This window comes from Seriola dumerili, unplaced genomic scaffold, assembly GCF_002260705.1.
Source record: "Seriola dumerili isolate Sdu_G_001 unplaced genomic scaffold, Sdu_1.0 BDQW01000043.1, whole genome shotgun sequence".
Taxonomy (NCBI): Eukaryota; Metazoa; Chordata; class Actinopteri; order Carangiformes; family Carangidae; genus Seriola; species Seriola dumerili.
Genome location: NW_019174298.1, coordinates 151224 through 176308, shown reverse-complemented (window position 1 = coordinate 176308; position 25085 = coordinate 151224). Strand labels below are relative to the sequence as shown.

General features: G+C 41.7%; 1 protein-coding gene across 1 annotated transcript; it reads left to right on the top strand.

Moving 5' to 3' along the window:
• The first annotated feature begins 2884 nt into the window (after positions 1-2884).
• Positions 2885-24496, top strand: LOC111217313 (collagen alpha-1(II) chain-like). The gene is made up of 54 exons (XM_022739116.1): positions 2885-2978; positions 4986-5192; positions 6357-6373; positions 6512-6544; positions 7347-7379; positions 7565-7618; positions 8114-8206; positions 8678-8755; positions 9347-9391; positions 9532-9585; positions 9872-9925; positions 10346-10399; positions 10547-10600; positions 10749-10802; positions 10920-10964; positions 11144-11197; positions 11351-11395; positions 11526-11579; positions 12124-12222; positions 12359-12403; positions 12537-12635; positions 12736-12789; positions 12902-13009; positions 13123-13176; positions 13365-13463; positions 13681-13734; positions 14415-14513; positions 14675-14728; positions 14842-14895; positions 15004-15057; positions 15276-15329; positions 15871-15915; positions 16068-16166; positions 16625-16732; positions 16896-16949; positions 17106-17159; positions 17293-17346; positions 18172-18225; positions 18341-18448; positions 18627-18680; positions 19868-19921; positions 20036-20197; positions 20403-20510; positions 20858-20965; positions 21175-21228; positions 21319-21426; positions 21536-21589; positions 21717-21824; positions 21916-21969; positions 22576-22683; positions 22819-23107; positions 23672-23859; positions 23984-24226; positions 24350-24496. Exons 1-54 carry the CDS (start codon positions 2885-2887, stop codon positions 24494-24496), a joined length of 4464 nt encoding a protein of 1487 aa, XP_022594837.1.
• Positions 24497-25085: the final 589 nt, after the last annotated feature.

Here is a 25085-nt window from a genome sequence, read left to right as displayed (position 1 = left end):
CCCCCCCCTCCTTCTCCTCCTTCATCCTCCGAGCTTCCACACCCTTCCTCGCCCACCAACCCCCATCCTCACCATGCAGCTATCCCACTGCCCTGCCATCTCGCAGCATTCCGCGGGCCGTGCACACAGAGGCCTATTGTGTGTGCTGGGAGACGGCAGAAGGCAGTGTACAGTCAGAGCACCAGAGAAAGAGGATGTGTAGAGCTCAAATGGACTCTGTATTCCTGCTGTACATTGGTACAGATCTGTAGTTGAAGTTGCACTGGTATTCAGTTTTAAAGAGAGCTATGGCAGATTAATGCCGAATGATTGCTCCACAGCTCTCAGCTGTGTTCGAGTTTGGAGATTATACACCCTCAGCACTCGTAGGGCGCCATAAATGGTGGCAGTAATTTTTCTTTAGTGCATCTAGATTCTTCTGGATTTTCTGTTTCCCCTCAGTGTTGCTTCTTCTGACGTGGCATAATCAGCTGATCTTTGCAGTCTTATCTTTCGACTTTCTTGTGTATAGTTATGATTATAAGGTGGGTTAATTTAGTGTTTATAGGCTATAAGAGAACACTCTGTTTCCACACTGATGTACCAGTGTTAACAGCTGTAATGTAACAGTCATTCTCCAAGTTAAAGCTCCTTCCAAAAGAACTGCCACTTCAGCTTTCTTTATGTGACACAGCAACAATGACTTGACCTGACACAGCAAACTGCACAGGGTATTCGCAAAGAATGGCACTGTGTACTCCTCCTATTGTAAGAGATTATTGGTTCAGCTGGGAAACTGGCTGTTTAAATTCCTGAAATGTTTTTGTTGCTGGACTCATCAGCATCATCACTGGTAGCTGAGTCCTGTTAAACTTGAAATTACTCAAACCAGGATGTCCTGCTAAACCATCATCTAGTTTCCTTACTGTGCTGTCCTGAGATATGATGATCAGACCTTATAGTCACATAGGATTGGACAGCAAATTTGATTTGAGCTGACACAGCATCGGTTTTCTTCTAACTTCTGCCTTAAATATAATTCCAATACGAAAACAGCTCATAGACCTGATAGACGAGAGCTAAGATGGCGGTTTCAAATCTTTCTTTCCTGTGTGTGGAATGAGGGGGGCTGTCTAGAAGGTCGTGACCCTGGAATTACTGTGCCTCTCCTCATGACAAAGACCCCCTTTCAAGCTCACTCACCTGGCCCTATCTACTGCGGAGGTACATGATAAAGATCACACAGACGTTTCACCACCCTTTTGGCTGAGCTTCACAATAGATAATTCTGGCATATGTGTGCTATTTTGTCAGGAATGTTGCTATGAAGGTAAATAAATCCTGTTACAGATTTACTGAACAAGTAAACTGAGTACGGGCAAATGATATACAGACATGACAGTAATATACGTCGGCTAACTTAACTAATATAACGTTGTGTTTCAAGAGAAATTTCCTTTTTTTTGCAGTACAGTACAATTGTTCTCTTAAGTGGACCTCACAACCTCTTGTCAACGGTCTTTGTCCAAACAGACAAGCCTCTCACAAAGTTTGACTGTAATGTGAGCATGACATAACTGCACAGTTGAATTGGTCAGCTCAACACTTTCAGGTTGTCTAAAGTCTGCAGATTAATCCATAATCCAAGAGACTAGACCGAAACAAACAACCCCGCTGACCCAGTGTTGAGTTCCCAGAGTTTAACTGCAAGTGGCCCTTCATTAATCTGGAAACATTAGCATTTATTTCACCTCCTCAAAAGCGGCTTATTTTCTCATATAAACAAATTCTTTCTAGCTGTCAGGTAAAACCTAATAGCCACAATGTTTAGTTCGCAGATTTCGGATAGGATTTGCAGCTTGCTTTAGACAGCAATTAGAGGAAAACTATATTTTATCTGCTCATTCAAGCACTTTTAATTCATTCTGCTGAACAAGTAAATCAAACAATAATATTTTGTCTTTAAAATTTTACTAATAATTTGAGTAAAAAGCAGTTGTTGATTTTTAGGTTTTTTGATGAAAGTTTTACTTATACTGACTTCATACAGTTCAAACTACGTTTTTAGAAATGTGACCTATGACTGTAAAAAAAAAAAAAAAACTTTTAGGCCAGGTCTGGAAATCAAGAAGTTGAGTGTTCAGTATTATAACCTTCCAAATAACATAACCTTGTTTGAGGAAGACAGTCCTGTAGTTGGTCTGTAACAGATTTCCAAATGGTCTCGTAGTAAAACATCATTTTCTTCAAAAATCTAACATAATTTTATCATATATATTTACATTATATGTGATATCTGTTGCAAAATGTCCAAAAGAACTTTCATTAAATTACATATAGATTAATGAAACTCTGAGAAGGGCCCTTAAATATTAACTTGGTCCTTTGAAAGTTCTTCTACCAGCTTTGGGATTTCATGATTCACTGACACAATTTCATGTAGTCAGCTCAGAGCTTGGCCTGTGCTCTGCTGGATGTAGCTCCCTTTTTAATGTGAAAGTGAAGGTGCATCTCTTGGCCAGGCCAGGCCAAGCAGGTCAAGGGAGGAAGGAGGGCTTGAGTTAAAAAAAAATCCCTGGGAGAGTAGATGCTGCTGGATTGAGGGGAGGGAGATGAGGTTCAGGTTTCAGCCTTACAGGGGGTCTGGGGGAAGGACTGGTATTTTGGAATATACGAAGATCCATACAAGGCACAGTGGACATAAAACCGCGGTGCTTGCCCTGACGCGGTGGGTGCAGAGTGCCAGCTGTGGCCCCGCGTTGGATTCCACTTAGATTTTGGAGGGTTTGACTGCATGGTGCCATAAGTCTCTGGGAACAAACACTGAACACACCACTGACTGAAAGCCTGGTCTCCACCGTCCCTTCACTTCTCACCCAAGCTCCTGCATGTCTAATATTTAGACATGTTCAGCTTTGTGGACTCAAGGACTGTTCTGCTACTTGTAGCATCCCAAGTTGTTTTACTATCCGTGGTCAGATGTCAGGAGGAGGACGACCGTAAGTTGCAAAGTTTTTCTTGACATTTTTCTTTTTACTTGGAAAAAATGTGGATTGTTACTGTGATGACATTACCAACTTCTTGTTTGCCTTCCCAATGTTCTCTGCCCGATGTTTCAGAAGAATAGTGGAGAAAAAAATCCACGTGCAAGGGGTGTGATGTCAAATGAAGAGCATGAAGAGCACAATTCTGTCCCATGCAGTTCTCTGCTATAGAGCTATAGTTATACAGTTTCATCACAAGCTGTTTTCAATGATGTAGTTCCGAATATTTTTGATGATATTAATCTGTACTCTCAAGCAGGTTTTCAATAGTCCCTCCAAGTAAGTGAGTGTATAGTTTTCTGTAGGACAGGTGAGGCTGTCAAGGCACATCTGTGTGGGATGGAGGACCAGGTGAACAAGTGTCCATTTGTCCTCACCTGGGTCCTACTGCTCAGCCTTTCCTGCTCTGTTTGCTCTTAGTACAGTGTACAGTATATTTAGTAGTGGAGTGTAGTACAGTATATTTCAGAGGCAGATCTGCTTTAAGGAGATTCTTGAAGCCTTAAATGTGTTTTCTTGCTTTTTTTCTACCATTCTCTAAAAGAAACGTGTCTTTTTGATCTGTCAGACAATTCAGGAGTTTCTATAAAGTTAGTTTTGAGCAATTCATGGGCAAATCAAAAGTGAGTTTAATTGTTGTTTTTAAGACGTAAAATAAACCTCACACCAGCAGATTCAGGGTTTTCATGATGTGAAGTGACAGGTTCAGACAGTGTTTGACCCCAGACTAGCAGGCTCAAAGGGTAGCAGGAAGAGAGAGGGACAGAGGACAGAGTGCACAGCAGGAGCCAACAGATGATGGACATTTAGTTGTATTTTTAGCAAGATGCACTTTACTGCTCCTGCTTCCAATGCCCTCTCTCCAAGCATTCATAAACTTTTAACATCTAGTTAACCCCCAAATTTTAGTAAAAAGTTGTATATTTTTAGTATAGTGATGGAATAGAAAGCAGACATTACATTTGCAAGTGACCAAACTCATTTCTGATCAGGAATTAAACAGCCCTGTAACACGTATGTGCTAAGTGTCACTTTCACAAATATGCTTAAAAAACAAATAACAGCAGTTGGCAGGCCTGGCCCTAAGCTGTGTACATTAAACAAATCTCCCATTCTTAATTCCCCAGTGTGTTTGCACTGGCACTTGACACAGCTATGGGACCCAGATGGAGAAATTTAGAAGGACCCCCTGTTTACTTAAGGCAGCAGCTTGTCAATTGGGCACAGTATCCCTGTAAGAGAGGTTCATTCATACGAGCAACAGAGCAGGCCTGCAGGTTAAATATACTCAGCCAGCAACGTGAAATACCTCAACTAGGACTTCAGACACAACTGTTAACTGTGCCTCTTATTGACATTGCCTTTTCTGCTGCTATAAAATTCTCCATATAATAACTTGGAGCATTTTTCTCACCTCCTGCCTTAATAATATTTGAAACTCCTTCATTATACTTGTCCTCCACCGATGCTTATTTGTACCAGTGTATTTTTGGGTCAAACCAGCACCTGTTCATCCACATCAAAGCACCAAGGCCTCATGCAGTTACATTCATGTTTAATTCCTGTGTTATTCTATTTTTTGAATGTCACTTTTTCTATACTTTGTGCTACATTATAAAATGTTCACAGGTTTTATTTGATACAGCATAACTTTTATCTTTCTCCTTCTTCCTTGTGTGTTCTTCTCCTTCACTCATGAGCCACCTCCATCTTACCCCCCCTCCACTGCCATTACTCCTCCTACTTCCCTGCCCCACCCTTTGACCCACTTACATCCTCTTATTCCCACTTCCCTCTCTTAAACCAACTTTTACAACAACATCTACTATACCAACCCTCAATGCTGTATAAACTCCAAAACCTTTCCATATCTAACTCTCTCCTGAACTAACCTTTCTGTCTTCCCGTTGCTCCTGTGCCTCCTCTATCCACCTGCCACGCTCCCCCTGCTGGCCATCACAGAGGAGGCAGGTGGCTGCATCCAGGACGGCCAGCAGTATAATGATAAGGATGTGTGGAAGCCAGAGCCGTGTCGTATCTGTGTGTGCGACAGCGGAGCGGTTCTGTGTGATGAGATAATCTGCGAGGATATCAAAGAGTGTGCCAACCCTATCTTCCCATCTGGAGAGTGCTGTCCCATCTGCCCTGCTGATGCCAGTGCCCCCATTGGTTGTAATTTATTTATTCACATACCCATAAATAAATTACTCTTGTAGCTTGCATTTATCTCCCTCCTAGCTAACGCTTTTGAATGGGGAACTGCCGCAGGCTCCAAATATTCTGCCTGATCAGGGCTACAGTAGACCCTGATTATAATGTGTGGGTGTAATTTCCATAGTTCTGGCTGCTCTAAAATATAATAGTTTTATGATTTGGTATTTTTATTAATGACTACTCAGTCAGTGCCTGCTGTTCCCTATTCCAAAGTCAATCTCTACTTGCTTGGTTTTTCTGTAGACCAGATAAGCAACATAATCAGAATGATATCACTCCCTGAAATATGTTGTCTGGTTCTCAACTAAACCAGTCGAGATGCCTCTGCTTATTTTAACTCATGACTAAGATGAAGCCTCTGCTCATACTGAGCCACATCTCAATGATTTATATGACCCATTTACAAAAGTAGGGTGTCTTCAGGTGATTTAACTCAGAAACAGACCAAAGTTTTCCCAACCTTTTATGTATGAGGCCTCAAGTCAGGACCACATAGATGAACCTGTCAAAGGTTCAAGGCCTCGTAAAGAGCCACTGTATTCCTGTGGTGTCTTCAGAAATCTCCTGGTATATGAAAGTAATTACAGCATTTTTTCCCCCACATTTTCCACATAATTACTCAATTAATAATGAGTAATTACATAAAAATCTCATTGCCTTTGCTGACACCCCAGTTTTTGCTCAGTAACCATCAAAAATATACAGTGTTTGAGATCAGTTGGGCATAAATTAATTCCCACAGATTAGATATAAACAAGCTTTCATCATACTTTAAAAGTAAAATCTTAGTGGCACTGGCTGCCATGCTTTATCCAATAAGCTAAGTTTACAACTGGCTTACTTTGTATTTACAGTAACATTTTAGATCCAAACACATTCTCATCTCCTAGTCCATGCTTGCTTCTGCTTCATCTCTCATCATTAATATAATCTGGATGGGTTCTTTCCCTTTGGGTTTGGTGAATGGAATTTGATCACTTTAGCATCTTTAGATTTCTTCACAGGTCTCGTTTCCTAAGAATCACAGGCTAGATTTCAAATCAGTCTAGTGTCTGAAATGCTGATTACTTCTAATGGTGTTCTTTCTTTTCTCCTTCATCTATTCATCTGCGACATCAGAGACAGTTGGTGCTAAGGTGAGACTGCGCATTGTGGGAAAATGCTGAAATCCATGCACACTCACAACAAGTAACACCATGAAAACACCACAAGTTTTTGGTTTTTGAGGACGGTGTTTCAGGCCACTGATGTAACTTCTGTCTTTTATTAATCAGGGCCAGAAAGGTGAACCCGGAGAGATTGCAGATGTAAGTATGAATCCACTGCAGTACTTCACAGTAAAGTAATGCTTTAAATAATAGATATTCCATTGCAGTACATAATACTTCCCTCAAAAGTGCTTCCCACACAAACTCATTATTGATCAAAGTAATGGTTTCAACTCTATTGTTATTATTCGGAATAATAGATTTCTTTCTCTTTTTTTTTGGATCTATTAATGTTCAACACTGGACTGAATACATTCATGCTCATAATAATCCCTCTACACTGTGCACATATTTCTGAAGATTTTGCTTTGTTGAATTTCATGAAAATTAGATTTGCTTAGAGTTATACAGTTTTTTTTTATTTATTGATTATTCCACTTTCCCAAACATTTTCATTTAAAGAAATGTTTGATCATTAGAGTGGCAATTTCTTGATAATAAGAGACTAACTACAATGTCCAACCATGTTTTGTTGGACTTTCTATTAAACGAGGACAAACTGTGCATTCCTGGGACATAATGAACCCAATCAAATCCGCTTAGATCCTCTCAGCAACTTCATTGAAAGTGCACATGTCAGGTGAACAAAGTCAGCCAAACCAGAGGTTAAGAGGAGGTGATGTTTTAGCAAAACCTTTCCTGTCAAACTAAATCCTCATCAGACTGTGTTTTTTGGGCTTAATGTCCACCTCCTACAAAGTTGGAATGTTCTTCTCTAATTTTAGCTGTTCAGAAACTGGCACAACCGGACATAGCATGAAAGATTGGTCTTGTAATAAGTAGCCATTTATGACAACAGTCACAGATGCCTGACATAATCTTTTCTTTTATCTTTGTGCAGGTTGTAGGACCAAAAGGACCACCTGGCCCTATGGTAAATGATGGAATCTATATCTTATTATATATTTGGTATTTATATCTTTCATTTACTTTATTTACTCTACACTTATTCAAGCAATTTTTGATGAGGTGGTTTATTGATGCGCAATAATTTGATTCTTGCTAGGAGTTTTAGCAATCCTATAAATCTTACTGAGACAATTATCTTTGATTTTGCAGGGACCCCCAGGTGAGCAGGGAACACGCGGAGAAGCTGGCGCTAAGGGTGATAAGGTAAGAGACAAAAAAAAAAAAAAAACATCCTCCACCAATCTTCCTAGTCCATGCATCATTCAGAAGAAAGTCCCCCACAATAATGTCATAATGTGATTTCAACACTTGGTTACAAAGGGCCAAGGGCCAAAGGGGCCACATTAGGGCAACAAACAGCGGTTATGATCATTATTATAATTGAACTGGCAAATGAATTACAGTGTTATTTAAACACAAGTGTGGGAACATTCAGATCTAATCATTTAACTGATATGTAAAAGACATTGCTAAAACAAACAACTAGTGCAACCAATAATAATCAGAGAAAACAGCTTCACATACATTATACTGAGGCCAAAGCCAGAGTTTAGAATTAGCATGAAGGTGTGCAACAGTGACAGCTGAGCAGCAGGACCCAGGTGAAGACATGATTTCTGACCTGAAAGCTTCCTTAATCCTTAGAGGTGACTTGTGACAGGTGACTTAGAGAAAATGACCTTCTCTCTTTTTCCCTAGGGAAATCCTGGACCTCGAGGAAGAGATGGTGAGCCTGGCACCCCCGGAAACCCCGGCCCAGCTGGACCACCTGGGCCACCAGGTCTTGGAGGGGTGAGTTTCCTGGGCAGATCTGTAACACAGCATAAACAACTATTTACAATTTAGGTTTCAACACCACAGTATTACATTTATATCGCACAATACAGGATCAACAAAAAGACAGATATAAATACATAGAGATGATTAATGGTAAATTAACGATATATATAATGATTATCATCAGTATCTTTTCCATTAGTAAATCTCTTGTTTGCTCTATTTGCAAAGTAGAGGATGGATGAAACTGATGAATACATGTTTGTGCTCTGAAAAAAAGAAAGCCTCAGTACATACTGCAGGCCTACTGTGAAGGGTGAAAATGATGCTTTACTTTAGCACAAAGAAGGTGCAGGCACATTTTCCTTGTGTATGTTCTTTCATGGTAACAGAGCCACCAGTTAAGTCAGTTTATGTTTGTGACTTTCAGCTGAGGTAAACTACATAAACTGGGTCTCAGTCTCTGTGGGTTTTGTGTTTTTACAGAACTTTGCTGCTCAGATGGCTGGAGGTTTTGACGAGAAGGCCGGAGGCGCTCAGATGGGTGTGATGCAAGGACCAATGGTAAGTAGTACTGTGTGTTATGGGGACATCTTACAGGACAAATGTACTGTAAAGTTCATCTGCCACAATAACAAAACATCTGTACTGACATTTGACTGCCATGGACTTGCTGCTGAAAATACGTGGCTAAAAATAAACTGTACATCTTCACTAAGGTGGTTGCAATGCTGCCACCTGGTGGCTCAGCAGCTTCACTCTAAGAGAGATTTCAGTTGACTTTATTATTTAATGCTCGCTGCTGCCACAGAACCTCAGCAGAATTTTAATAATGTTTAATGTTTAGGTATGAAACATATTAAAATATCTATTAAAACTATGTTCAAAAATATGTTATTTTTTATAAATCCTTAGAAATAGGTTTTGCATAAGTTTTGTATAAGAGATATTTTAAGGAGATAGTGACTTTAAACTAGAATTTTTTTTTTTTTAATTTTCTGAGCCCAAAACTGTGCTTAGTTTAAATTAACATCATCATCACATTAACATCACTCTCAATAGCTCCAAATGTTAAGCTCTCTATTCAAGCCACTGAATTTGTCACATTGTGCGGGAAAAAATAGACACTGGGTAAACTTCATGTTTCTCTTGCAGGGTCCTATGGGTCCTCGTGGTCCCCCTGGACCTTCTGGAGCTCCTGTAAGTACATACATTACTGCACTACATCATGATGTGATTGTTTACTATAATCAAACAGCTAATGTTAACATATAGAGAGATGAATTGTTGGCATAAATGAATAAATGCCTAATAGTTTGCTTTGTCATTTGTGCCTACAGGGGCCACAGGGTTTCCAAGGTTCCCCTGGAGAGGCTGGAGAGCCTGGTCCAGCTGTAAGTATTAATAACTATACATCTTTGTGTCTAACAGGCTCACTGACTGTACTGGTCACATTTGCTGTTAAGTTTCGTGTTTACCTGAAGCACCTACTGCCACAGAAACAATGCTGATTATAAATAGTATCAAAGGAATATTTAAGTTCATCACTTCTTATCTTACACATTTAGTTCAATGGGTGGCCACTATCAAGCCAGTGCTTACATTGTGCATCACCTCTTTAACTGTTTTCATGGGGAGCTGGTGGATAACTGTCACTAAACTAACTTTGCTTTACAACAGGGAGCAATGGGACCTCGTGGACCACCTGGACCTTCTGGAAAACCAGGAAGTGATGTAAGTGTCAAGGCTTCATCTGCATATGAAACAGCTCATTAAAACATAGAAGCAACAAACCTGCTCTAGGCCAGGGTCAAAGGTCAAAGTAAACCACATCTTCTTTTTTTTTTATAGATAATGACCAATGAAAAAGTTTTTACTTATGCTCTTATTTTCCAACTAATAATGCAACTATTTCAGTTGATTTCCTTATTATTTCACAATGATCTATATCATTTCCTCCTCCATGTACTTGACGCTATAACCTGTATTGCCACCAGGGGGCACTGTCTGTCTCCTAACAGCACATAAGAAAATGACTGCACAAAACACAGGCTGCAAGCATACAGCAGCAACCCACAATATTAACGTGCCACGCAGCTACATCCTATTATACAGTTACTGTAAATAGTCCTTCCACGTCCTGTTTGTTTTTAGGGTGAGGCTGGCAAACCTGGCAAAGCTGGTGAGCGTGGACCTGCAGGGCCTCAGGTGAGCAAATAATAATCAATCAATATTTGATCATTTCATACTTAAATACAAAATAATCTCATCTGTTTCTAAATCCAGGATTACATATCAAAGTCAAGAGAAGAAAATGGAGATGAATGAAACAAATGTTTTTTGTTTTTATTTCAGGGAGCTCGTGGATTCCCTGGAACTCCTGGACTTCCTGGAATCAAAGGACACAGAGTGAGTGTTTCAACCTTTACTGCTGAACAGAAGAAGCAGGACAAAAATAACAGCTCAATCCTCACAGAGCTGCAGCCATTCGTTCATTACATCTGAGGGGACTGACTGATGCGTGAGTCGTGATGGGTACTTTCATGTTTCTCTGTAGGGTCATCCTGGTCTGGATGGAGCTAAAGGAGAGACTGGTGCTGCAGGAGCCAAGGTAGGATCACCACATTATCTTTACTGATAATGTCATTTTTTTTAAAAAAATCCAGATTTTCATCACTACTATTTCCCACTGTTTTCTTCTAATTTTTCTGATCTCTGTTCCTATCAGGGTGAGGGTGGTGCCCCTGGTGAGAATGGTGCTCCTGGACCCATGGTGAGTTTACAGAGCTTTATCTGGTCTGAGAAGAGAACTATAGCTGTGATGCTCAGATTCAGTCCCATTTTCTATGCTTTATTTGTAAGGCTGTGTGATTATTGGATATGAGAAATAATTGGTTCTGATTTAAATTATAATGACTGAAATAAAATCATCAATTGTATCCTCTGTCCTAGGGCCCACGTGGTCTGCCTGGTGAGAGGGGACGTCCTGGAGCTGCTGGAGCTGCAGTGAGTAACAGTTTCATATCTGCTTCAATCCACTGAGCAGCAATATGTTTCTAATCTGTTGTTTGTTACATTTTTGAATCCATTACAATTTCAACTTCATGATCTCTACATTACAAAGCACAGAACTGACTGTCCTGTCTTTTCACTCTCCAGGGTGCCCGTGGAAATGATGGCCTGCCTGGTCCTGCTGGTCCACCTGTACGTATCATAGTTCCCACTTTGCATCCAATTCATACACGTCATGTTACTTTCAATAAGCTATTGCCACCAATAACATGGTAACAATCAGATATGAGCCCTAACTTGCAGACTTTTCTTCTGTCAACAGGGGCCTGTTGGTCCTGCTGGAGCTCCCGGTTTCCCAGGATCCCCAGGAGCCAAGGTTTGTACAGCTCACAGCATCATAAACCAGTATTATTTCAATTTAGGAGACCATACGTATTAAAATAAAAGCCTGGTTAGTGTCATTTGAACCATTTGTGGTTAACAGCAAATTCAGTATCTACTTTGTCACTCAGTGAATTCTTCCTGTAACTCATTCAGAAAGTTGATCAGTCTTACTCAGTCCGGTTACACAGAATTAAATCCCTAGATTCCTACAATTGTGTCTGGTTCTTGTAGTTACTGTTTTTCATACACAAATGATCAACTTCAGTTGTATATTCTTGTAAGTAAGTAAGTGTATACTTTAGATAAAATGATTTGCAGATCAGACACATAATTTCACTATCATATATAAGGGAAAATAATATATAAGTGAGACATACAGGGAATGATAATTATACAGCTCAAAAACCTTGGTGAAAATGCAGCAGTATCTCCACTTGTACAATATGGAGGTACAAATGCTGGATACACAGGTTGGTGAAAAGCAGAACTAATTCGTTTTTCCACCAGTAAATGATAAACTTATTGTGTCCTGTCAGGGAGAAGCTGGCCCTACTGGCGCCCGTGGAGCTGAGGGTGCACAGGGACCACGCGGAGAGGCTGGTACCCCAGGATCTCCCGGACCTGCCGGAGCATCGGTTCGTTTGTCATCACTCATCCTGACCATTCAGTTTTAATATCAGTTTGCTCATACAACAGCTGTTCATGCTCATTCTGACACTGTCTTTGTTAGTTTGTACTTTGTATTGACTGTTTTATTCTCTGTGTGTACAGGGTAACCCCGGTACTGATGGTATTCCTGGAGCTAAGGGATCTGCTGTAAGTCTGCTCTTCCTCTCTCTCCACATCTCTCATAGGTTTAGAATCCTCTATTACCTTTTCCTGCTTTACAATGTATATTATTAATATTTTACTTGATTCTAATATTTTATTTCTTACTTCTACCTTGAAGGGTGCTCCTGGTATTGCTGGTGCCCCTGGATTCCCCGGCCCCCGTGGCCCACCTGGACCACAGGGAGCCACTGGACCTCTGGGGCCAAAGGGACAGTCTGTAAGTCACTTGGGAATAATCTAAAACTCTGTGAAATCTTGATACTTTTCACATTATGATTATTTACTGTTGTGGCTGTCTTCTTTTTTGCCATGTTTAGGGAGACCCTGGTCTTCCTGGATTCAAAGGTGAAGCTGGACCCAAAGGAGAGCTTGTGAGTTGTTCAGTTTTGACTTGATTTCAGTGACTTCTGACTATATATTCCCTAAACAACATCTTTAAGAATGCTACAGGATAGATTTACTGAGATATCTTAATTTTTCCAGGGCCCTGCTGGTCCACAAGGTCCCCATGGCCCAACTGGTGAAGAAGGAAAGAGAGGTGCCAGAGGAGAGCCTGGAGCTGCTGGACCACTCGGACCTCCAGGAGAGAGAGTAAGTAATCAGGGTATACCATGATATTGTTAAAAAAGTTACATTATTATTTGTTGTTGCCATTTTTTGGCCCTGTCTGATCAAAGTTGTGTTTCTGTCTGTGATGTATTCAGGGAGCTCCTGGTAACCGTGGATTCCCTGGTCAGGATGGTCTTGCTGGTGCTAAGGTGGGTCCTGAGTAAATTACGTTCTTTAAATTGATCAGCTTGGTCAGCTCGCTGACTCCATTAACACAGGCTAAATCTGTGCTCTAAGCATTGCACCATTCTGCTCTGATCATGAAGCCGACATATTTCTACCACATCCATAATTAACTGCCTGATATTTAAAGCCGACTTACTTCTGTCTTCTTCAGGGTGCCCCCGGTGACCGTGGTGTTCCTGGTGCTGCTGGCCCTAAAGGTGCTACTGGAGACCCTGGACGCACAGGAGAGTCTGGCCTCCCCGGAGCCAGAGTGAGTCCCGCATCTTCACTCATTATCAGCCCAGAATCTGAGACACAGTGTTGCAAAGTTGTTGGAAAGATGTAGTCATTTTCAGCCCTGAGCCAGATAGATATTTAGTGTGGTTGCTCTGATCTGAGTGACTTAATTTGATTTTGTACATTGTCAAGATTTTCCCCACTTCTTGAATGATGCTGACAATCTCTAAAAATGTGTGTGCCTTTCATAGGGTCTTACTGGTCGTCCCGGAGATGCTGGTCCTCAGGGCAAAGTTGGACCCTCTGTGAGTATAATGCTTAAAATCCTCTGGTATAGCTGTCTGTCAGGCTTATTAAAGCTACAGTGTTTCAGTTCTGAAATGATCTGCATCTCGACTCTACACTGTCAATTAATGGCAAGATTGTCCAAAAAATAATATCACTATTAGGACAAGTTTGGTTTGATTTCAGAAAGGGTCTTGCACTTAGGATCAAAAACAAAAACCTAGCAGTACAGCACACTGTCCATCACTTGAACTCACTTCAGTAAGATGACATTTCTGTCCTCAGACCTTCATCAGTTTGGATGTGGTTTACAAATATACTGAAAATGAAGAGCTGCAGCAGCTGTAACATTCAAAAGCAGCTTTTATTGGACGAGACTACTGTTTATGTCCTTAAATAACCACAACATGGCATTCACCGCATGGTCTGAAATAAAAGCTTAGTATTAAATAACACTGCATGATGTCATCTTACTTACAATTAATCAGTAGAATTGTCTACTGCTTGTAGCTTTAGGGAATCAATACAACTGAGAACAGAGCAGTTTACACACTCTTCTACCAGCCATAGAGCCTGGCCTCTTTTTTGCATGCTGTATAATCATATACTCTATCAAGATTTGCACACATAAGTTTCAACTCCTAAGTTAATCTCTGGGTTTCTGTGTTGATTTCTGATTTTCACCTTGTGCCTTTCATAGGGTGCTGCTGGTGAGGACGGTCGCCCCGGCCCACCTGGTCCTCAGGGAGCCCGTGGACAGCCAGGAGTGATGGGATTCCCTGGACCAAAGGGAGCCAATGTATGTGTTTAGGGTTTTTATGAAAGTAGCATGGGAACACTTCATTATTGCACACAATATAATGAAAAGCTGAGACTACACACCCACCCGTCATTAACTTTGTTGCACTCCAAGCTGAAGAGACCTTCTGCCGGTCATTTAATGGGATTTCTCTTCCACAGGGTGAAGCTGGAAAGCCAGGAGAGAAGGGTCTTGTGGGTCGTCCTGGTCTGAGAGTAAGTACATTTTCTGCATAAATACTTTAACCTTCCTCCAAATCTCACAAATAAATCCATCATTTTCTGTCTCCAGATCACTTTTCATAGTTTATGTATTCCCCTCTGAACAGGGTCTGTCTGGAAAAGATGGTGAGACTGGTGCTGCTGGACCTCCTGGCCCTGCTGTGAGTATTTTAGTATAATTTCATGATGTGAGATATGTCTTACACTCAGCTGACAGTTCTCACTTGTCCTTGCTCCTGGCTGATCACCTGTGTTTGGCTCTGTCCTAGGGACCTGCTGGAGAGAGAGGAGAGCAAGGACAGCCTGGACCTTCTGGCTTCCAGGTGAGTTTATTCTCTCTGATACACCTGTGTGAAAAACCAAAAAATAAATTCAAAGCTTCAAAGCTTGAATATTAATACGAGCAGATATCAATACAGAGTGTTATTCAGAGACAGTAACCCCAGAGTGATTTACTCAGGAAAAAGGCAGAATTATAAGCAATAACCTAATCCATATTTACAGATATCATATAACTAATCTCTTTGCTGTTGTTGGACAGGGTCTGCCTGGACCCGCTGGTTCCCCTGGAGAGGCTGGAAAACCTGGAGATCAAGTGAGTGTTTATTCTGTCCAATTGCATCTGTAGGTCTGTCTTTGTTGACAAACCCCTTCAATCCACTAGACACAAACAAGCAAGCGTCCTAGAGCTGGTATAGGACCACCTACATGCCATATGACGGTATTTCTGAGCAGTCTACCCTTCCTAACATTATATGGCATACAGGGCTGTGATATGAAGTGACCGTGCCCTAATGTTAGGAAAGTATAGTGAAGGGAGTAAAAGAGAGGTAAAAACAGCCTCGTCACAATCAGGAAAACAAAACATGTATAGCGCAATATCCGTTGTGTAGATAACAATGACCTCTCTACAGTACACTACTGTAAAAGCCCATTTCATTACAGCAGAATGGTTTTCATCCTCATTCAAATGTCTCTAATTACATTACAACATTCTGGAGACCAGTGTAAAATTAACTGTCCCTGATCATCATACTTGGACTAACAGTGAAAGCTCCACAGATGTTTTAAGACTTTTGTTTATATGTGTAATTCCACCAAAACCTGGAATAAAACTGTCTGTTTTCTCTTTGCAGGGTGTTCCTGGAGAGGGCGGAGCTCCTGGTGCTGTTGGACCTAGAGTGAGTTTCCATGTTCAGGCTTCTTGTCTACAATGCAAAGAGTGACATTTATGTAGTAAACTATCATTTACAGTTCATACATGTACATTATGCTCAGTGTCTACCGCTTTCTTTTACTCCTACTGATACAGTGTCTTTTTGTTTCCTAACAGGGAGAACGTGGATTCCCTGGTGAGCGCGGTGGTGCTGGATCTCAGGGTCTTCAGGGACCCCGTGGACTTCCTGGAACACCTGGATCTGATGGACCCAAGGTCAGTGGATCACCCTGAAAGAGATTTAAGATTTAAATGTCACATGGGTATCCTCTGTGCCAGGTTATACAACAGCAGCTCCTCCACTAGAGTTTAAATTATTCAGCACGTCCAGTGTGCAGCTGCAGCTTGAACGATTCTGTGCAGAAATCTGAGGCGACAGGATTTATGGTTGTTAGTCCAGGAAACCAGTGATCATCATATGTGCATCACATGACACATGCAAAAGTCTATTTCATCAAAGTAGACTTGTCCTAGTTCATTAGATGTTCTTGAGAGGATGACATTTAGATTACACTTCATTCTGATTTGAGAATAATTTCTTTGCTATCTCAATAGTAAAAATAACAAACAGGATGATCATTAACATTTGCCCACACTCAGGTTTACTCAATTCATAGGAAATAAGTAGACATGAAAACATTTGACTGACAAGTGATCTCCTGTTTCTAACTCAGGGAGCCATTGGACCAGCTGGTGCTGCTGGACCTCAGGGACCCCCCGGCCTGCAGGGTATGCCTGGAGAGAGAGGAACTGGTGGCATCCCAGGACCTAAGGGAGACAGAGTGAGTAACATATTGTTTTAGAAGGTGTTATAACTGACATTTATTCTTACATTATGGATTACTTCATGAGTGAAATGGTAAATTTGAACAGAGCAAATGTCATGAGCAGAGGCCTTGTCGTTTCACGAATGATTAACATGCAGCCTTCCTCTTTGTCCAACAGGGTGACAATGGACAGAAGGGACCCGAGGGTGCTCCTGGAAAGGATGGCTCCAGAGTGAGTTCAAAATGAATCATTAATCTTTTTTTTTTTTTTGTCTATTATTACAGCATGAAGTTATCAAAGTCATCAAACAAAAAGAGTGACAGTTGACCTCATTCAAACTCTGTTCTCTTTAACTTGTTTCTACATCTATGCTTTCTTCTTTCTCAGGGTTTGACTGGTCCCATTGGTCCTCCTGGCCCATCTGGACCCAACGGTGCCAAGGTAAGAATAACAGTGTTACCCTGTGGATTGTTAAGGTGATGATTATCAGCTAAATTGGATTAGCTGGAGTCGATTTTACTTTAACATCCATATTGATTTGGTTGGTTTGACTTACTGTTTCTCTCCAATCCAGGGTGAGACTGGACCTAGTGGACCTTCTGGTGCTCCTGGTGCTCGCGGTGCTCCTGTAAGTACCCCTTTATGTCATATGTACGTGTCACAGTATGCAGTATACACCTAGACTGATCAGCTGTGTGAGTGAGCCAGCTGACAGAGGAGCAGGCAGAGGAGTTGATCTATTTTGTGCCATGGATAAAATGTAACTACATTCTCCACAATTACTTGTAAAACCATATAACACGTCACACTCTGATGCTTCTAAACAAGCACTAACTTGGTGTGACTGAGTCCAAACTGAGCAGAAAAACTGGTATAAAGAGCATTAAATGTTCAAGTCTGAAATGGAATTGCATCCTGTACCCTGGACAGAGTATGATGCTGTTGCTCACAAATTAATAGCATTACAATAACATAATAAGGGGCTCTAACAGCCACAACGCAGACACTAAATTGAATTTGTACAGTGTACAGACATTGTCACTGACTATTAAGCTCAAATTGGAGCAGACTGAAACTTTACTTCCCTTCAAAAGATGTTTCCAGCAGAAAAACTGATCCACACAGTGAGAGGTAGAGTTAAGGCCTTGGTTACATTTCATGACAGCCCTGACTGTGCAAATCCTTATGATCAGATAAGGATGTTTACCACTTGTATTATAGGAAGAGTAACATGTTCGTGAACATGGAGAGAGAACAGGATAATGAGCAGATTGCACAACAGTCATTTTCTTATTTTTTTCACTCCATAATTACTTATATGTGTCCAAAAACCAAATAAACACAGTTTCTGAGAAGAATTTTGAAATAAAGAAATAACTGACAATTCAAACAGCAACAATATCTCACACCGAGCTTTCCCTCACTGACCACCTTGTCTTCTGTCCTCTTGCAGGGTGACCGTGGTGAGGGCGGTCCTCCTGGACCTGCTGGCTTTGCTGGACCTCCTGTAAGTAAAAATCAACACAATACCTTTAGTTGAAATGAACTGACTGGAAAATGTAATTTTTCACTTTCATTCATCGACATTCTGCCAATATTAACATTCTGTTTAAAATATCCAGGGTGCAGATGGTCAGCCTGGTGCCAAGGGAGAGCTTGGTGAGGGTGGACAGAAGGGAGAGGCTGGTGCTCCTGGACCCCAGGGACCATCAGGGGCTCCTGGACCTGTGGTGAGTATTTGACCTCAAAATAATGCCCTCAAACCAGATTAATATACAGTATCTTACGTCACATCTCTGGATCAAATGAAACTGGCAATGGGAACACTTTATACAAGAGGATTTACAGTGCTTTACAATCACACTGGTGTAACATGAACATGATTAATTGTAATTCCTCTTTTTTTAGGGACCTACTGGTGTATCTGGACCTAAAGGAGCTCGTGGTGCTCAGGGAGCTCCTGTAAGTAAATCGTATTGTTTCTTTATCACAGGAACAAAACATCCCACAATATATCAGCTGAATGGAGATACAGACGTTTCATATTACATTGTACAGACACCTTCATTCATTCATACATTGAGTTATTAATTTATCTTACTTGAGTGCAATAACTTCAGTAACACTCAATACACTTAACATAAGAAAGACCAAGTGTAGAACTGAAACAACTTGTCGATCAACTAACCCAACTCTAAAAAAAGATTGATGATCAATAATCTAAAATATAGAACATTCACTAATTCCCCAGTTGCAGTTTTTCTTTAGTAAATTGTAACTTATGGTATACAATCTCAAATTAGGCTTTATGGGCCAACATCAGCAATGGTTTGTGACACAGCTCAAGTAAGTCAAGGAGCACAGCCTCATCATGTCTGATAAATATATAGGAGGAGAACTATAAACTCAGCTGCTCCAGCCTGTATCAGCAGCACAACGTCGGATTCAAAGCTGTTCTTGAAACGTTCACAGCAGTTGGATTCTGTGCTAAGAAAGCCAGACAACAGTGATAGGGTTAGCATTAAGGAAAATAGCAGCCTGTGGGCATGAGTTTAAAATACATCTACTCTAGATAACAATATCGATACAAGGCTCATATACATTCTGAGTAATATGTCTCTTCAACACAAGTAAGTGGCAGTCTAACAGTCTAACATAAATGGCATGTGACAATATTTTTAGGTAGAGGTAAAATTTTGATTCAACCATGAATGAAACAGGCCACTGTTTATCATGCTTCCATTAAATCTTCTGTATAGTCATCCGACGCAAAAGATAAATTTGAGTGATTTCTGTCAAACGAGCATTATATAACTACATGTATTGTATGTGACTTTAAATAATACTCAAAACATATTGAAAACTCATAGGCCTGCATCTCCCCCTCATCTGTCAATCTATATCAGCCCCCTATTGAACAATGATGAAAAAAAATATGACCCACAGTTGAACCAAAATGCTGACCCCTGCCACACAGGCTCTTTTGATTCACTTTGGTGTTGTCACATATAGGAAGAGTAAAATACATTATTTGTATTTGCTGAATGTTTACTCTTAATTTGATAACATCCTAGTACATCTTAATGATGGATAGCAATGCAACAGGTCGCGTATGTTAATGTTTATTGAACTCTTTTCATTCTTGACAGGGTGCCACTGGTTTCCCTGGTGCTGCTGGCAGAGTTGGACCTCCTGGCCCTAATGTAAGTATTTCATCAATAATAAATTCCAAGAAGAGATGCGCTTGCTGGGTCAGTCTAATATAATTTGTGTTTGTGTATGGCTGCTCTTACTTACTCTCTGTCTTCCCATCACAGGGTAACCCTGGTGCTGCTGGTCCTGCTGGTCCTGCTGGTAAAGACGGACCAAAGGGTGCTCGTGGTGACGCCGGTGTCCCAGGAAGACAGGGAGACGCTGGGCTTCGTGGACCTCCTGGCCAACAAGGAGAGAAGGGAGAGGCTGGAGAGGATGGACCACCTGTGAGTTTGATTTTGCACCTCACATTCAAACCCATTAGTACTTGTCAGTGGAGTCATACTCTGAGACAACATCCAGTCTAATATTCACAAATAAACTGAATGAAAACTGCATGTTACTGACATGAGAACATCCGAGATCCTTACACTCTGATTCAGCTAAATATGAACATTTTATGACTCAGACTTCTCCTTCCTGACTCTGTAGGGTGCTGATGGACCTTCAGGTCCTCAGGGTCTGGCTGGATCCCGTGGTATTGTTGGTTTGCCCGGTCAGCGTGGAGAGAGAGGCTTCCCTGGTCTCCCTGGACCTTCTGTAAGTGCCTTCATCCATGCATGATTTTTTAGCTTTAGCTTCCATGTAAGCTGTTTGAAATGTTACAATTTCCCATATCTGTCTAACATTTGCAGACCCCTCAGCCTTTTTAAAAATGTATTCACTCATATCAGACAGGCCTTCATCTTACTGTAAGTCTGTATTACATTTGAGACTTAAGTCTTATTAGGTATCCTTGAATTTTCACTCTTATTTTCATAAAGAGTGATTCTGTTTCTTAGTGAATGGACACAAAATCTAGATCAACTGAAAGTCAGAAGATTATTCTGGGCCTTCAATGTCAAAGGAGCTCCTGAGATATAATAAAACATTTCCTTTGTGTTTAGGGAGAGCCTGGCAAACAGGGAGCTCCTGGTTCTGGTGGCGACCGTGGACCTCCTGGACCTGTGGGACCCCCTGGACTTACTGGACCAGCTGGAGAGACTGGTAGAGAGGTGAGAACTAAACAATAGTGACATGTAAAAAATCCAAATTTCTGGAGATCAGTTATTTATCCACTTGTCTGACTGTAGAAACAATGATCACACTTAGAGTAGCAGTAAATTGAACAATGGCCATATTAACATTATACTCAGGAAATAAAATGTTCTCTATCTCTATTTGTCTATCTATGAAACTAAATGTACACCATGTCATTAAACAGGGTACCCCAGGATCAGATGGACCTCCTGGTAGGGACGGAGCTGTTGGAGCCAAGGTGAGAGAGAAAATCTGAAACTAGTCCAACAAATAACACTTTTTGACAAACATCTGTTATCCTGAGTCATCACCTTGCGTCCTCCTGTAGGGAGAGCGAGGTAACACTGGGCCTTCTGGCGCCCCTGGAGCTCCCGGTGCCCCTGGTGCCCCCGGACCCGTTGGACCCCTCGGCAAGCAGGGAGACAGAGGAGAGTCTGTAAGTAACACAGGACACTGTAAGGGATCATAGGCACAAATTTTGAGCACTGTTTCAAATTTTAAATGTTAACATGAGGAAACACCGACACATGTACTTCTTTCTCTAGGGTGCTCAAGGACCTGGAGGACCCCCTGGACCCGCTGGTGCTAGAGGAATGGCTGTAAGTCTCATCATCTCTAACTGCAACTGAATCATTACGTTTTTGTAGATGAAATTTGATTTAGTTAATTAAAAGTGCTACACATCCGCAGCCATAAATTTTCATACATAACGAACTTTTACTCCAGGGTCCCCAAGGACCACGTGGAGACAAGGGAGAGGCTGGTGAGACTGGAGAGAGGGGACAGAAGGGTCACCGTGGCTTCACTGGTCTGCAGGGTCTTCCTGGACCTCCTGTAAGTCATTCAAATCTAATTCTTCTCCTCTGCAGAACCATTTTTAATGTCTTTTCTGTCATCTGATCTGTTATTATCTTTGTCTAAACAGGGTCCCGCTGGAGATTCTGGAGCTGCTGGACCTGCAGGACCAAGCGGTGCTAAGGTAAGAAAACTGACCTGAAGCAAAGAGCAAAAGAGAAGAAAAACTCTTATTACATTTCCATCCTGCAGCTTTAACACCCAAGATATGTGATGGTAATGAAGGGCACAGGTTAGTCTTTTTGTAATTCTCCAATCACCTGACGAAGACGGGGACAGGAAAGGCCACCTGCTTTAATTACCCACTGCTGTGATAAGATGGGCAGCCGAGGCATTTTGTAATTACTCTCCACAAGGAAAAGAGGCAGACTGGCCGTGATTTGTGAATCCACTCCTGCTGAGATCGGAAATGGGCTTCAATATCTATTCTAGATTAGCAAAGCACTGTGCATGATAAGAAAAATGAAGGGAAATGTCACCATACAAATAATCTTCATCCATAATAAGGCAAAGGGTCTGGAGGTGATTCGGATAATAGAGAGAAACTGGTGCTGCATTTGAATTGGTTTATCAGATTTTTTCTTCTCATCCAGACTCTAAGGTGGATGTAAAAAAATAAAAACTTTAGTTTCACACTTTGAACAGAAAGCTCAAGTTCAGTAAATCAAATAGTGTTTCATATTTACATCCACTAGTTTTTATTTTAATGTAATACTCACTGTGTCTGTAGGGACCACCTGGACCAGCTGGACCTGCTGGCAAAGATGGATCTAATGGACAGCTTGGCCCTATTGGACCTCCCGGACCTCGTGGACGCTCTGGAGAGACTGGTCCTGCTGTACGTAACATGTCATTAGATAAATTAAATCTATAACCACCACAAACAAGCCTGTATATTGTACTGCTTCGATGCTGTCTTACTAAACCTGATTGTACACATTGTGATCCATTTGTTGCTTTTGCCCTACATCAGGGTCCTCCTGGTAACGCTGGACCCCCTGGTCCTCCTGGTCCTCCCGGCCCCGGCATCGACATGTCTGCCTTCGCCGGTCTGGGTCAGACTGAGAAGTCCCCCGATCCTCTCAGGTACATGAGGGCTGATGAGGCCTCCAGCTCCCTGAGGCAGCACGACGTCGAGGTTGATTCCACACTCAAATCCCTCAACAACCAGATTGAGAACCTGCGCAGCCCCGACGGCTCCCAGAAGAACCCTGCTCGCACCTGCAGAGACCTGAAACTGTGCCACCCTGAGTGGAAGAGCGGTAAGTAGGTCGGAGGGGTCGAAAAAATTATAAATGGAAAGAAAGTTTGCTGATGTGTTCACTTTTAGACTTAAAAATGTTCCTAACTGGTGAATACATTGTTTCAACTATCAACAGCTCTAGTTTAGATATTTCTAAGACAGTCTGTGGGCATGTTCAGTCTGCGCTTGAGTGACATTTCTGGAGATTGAGATTGAGATTTTTGGCACCTATTCGGGTTCTTTCAAGTACAAAGACTTCAGTGACTTCAGTAAACTCCCAGCATGGCTCCACCAAACACCAAGGTGTGATCAGACACTGAAAACTACTTGAATACACCTATATGTTATATATATGCTTTCAAGTATAACTCAGTGTGTAGCTTTCAGGTTTCTGATTAGGACCCTGTGCCACAGAACTGACTTTAAACTGTATCCAGTCTATATGAAGTGAAATTCCTGTAAAACACTTATCTAACATGGTGTTTGGGTATGAGCCAGGTTTATGGTAAAAACAGATTTCACCAAAGTTGCATTTAGTTTCTCAGCTTCACTCCTTATTAACCGATTTCTCTCATCTCTCCAGGTGACTACTGGGTTGACCCCAACATTGGCAGCACAGCCGATGCCATCAAGGTCTTCTGCAACATGGAGACTGGAGAGACCTGCGTCTACCCGAACATCGCCAAGATACCAAAGAAGAACTGGTGGACCAGCAAGAGCAAGGACCGCAAACACATCTGGTTCGGAGAGACCATGAATGGAGGATTCCATGTGAGTCATTCATATGTCACTTAAGATCTTTCTTTTTCTTTCTACAAACCGATCCTGAAGAACTAAATGATCCTCAACATGAAGGCTGCTAATTAACTCCCCTGCTCATTGTCTGGCTCTGCAGTTCGACTACGCTCAGGATGGACCTGCTGCCAACGCTGCCAGCGTCCAGCTGACCTTCTTGAGGCTTCTGTCCACTGAGGCATCCCAGAACCTCACTTACCACTGCAAGAACAGCATTGCCTACATGGACCAGACCACAGGCAACCTGAAGAAGGCTTTGCTGCTGCAGGGCTCCAATGATGTGGAGATCCGTGCAGAGGGCAACAGTCGCTTCACATACAGCGTGTTGGAGGATGGCTGCAAGGTGAGAGCAGACAGCTGCAACTCAGAACCAGAAGAAAAGTATCTCTTTTAGGTTTCATATATGTATAACTGTCATTGTATCTTAAGACTTTTGTTAACACACTTCTCCACTCTCAACCAACAGAAACACACAGACCGATGGGGCAAGACTGTCTTTGAGTACAAAACACAGAAGACCTCCCGTCTGCCAATCGTGGACATTGCTCCTATGGACATCGGAGGAGCGGATCAGGAGTTTGGCGTGGATGTAGGCGCAGTCTGCTTCTTGTAAAGTGGAGTATCACAATGGCCCCCCAAATAACAGGAAATAAATGAAACTCAACCATGAAACATTACACACACTTCCACAATAAAGAAGACTGGAAATTATAAAAGAAAATTGATACTTTTTCTCTCACAACGAAGTGCTCTCCAAGTTGTACTCCCTGGATGTTAGCACTGAAGGGCACCGGCAATATCTGTACACCACACCAGCATTCTCTGTCAACCCGCTTCCTGAGATCCAGTCATGTTTCCCATGGCCCACTGTTGACGGGAATGAGTCAGAGCCAGGAGGAAGAGGGACCAAGCGAACAAGTTATGGAGAACAGAAACATGACTTGATGTCACTTATTTATTGTCTAACCTGAATGGGCAGAGTTGAGGTAGGACTGGACGGGTTTACTTTGTAAGTACGACAAGCCCCCTTTCCACTACAGAACAGCCGCACAACCTCTGTCCCAGTCCTACTCCATCTCCCTCCCTGTTTCCCTCCTGACACACAAATACGGCATTTTGAATCAGTGTAGACCAAAAACATATATATATTCTCAGTAAGTAAAATCAAATCCAGGTGCTCCAGGCCTGTCCATCACGAGCAG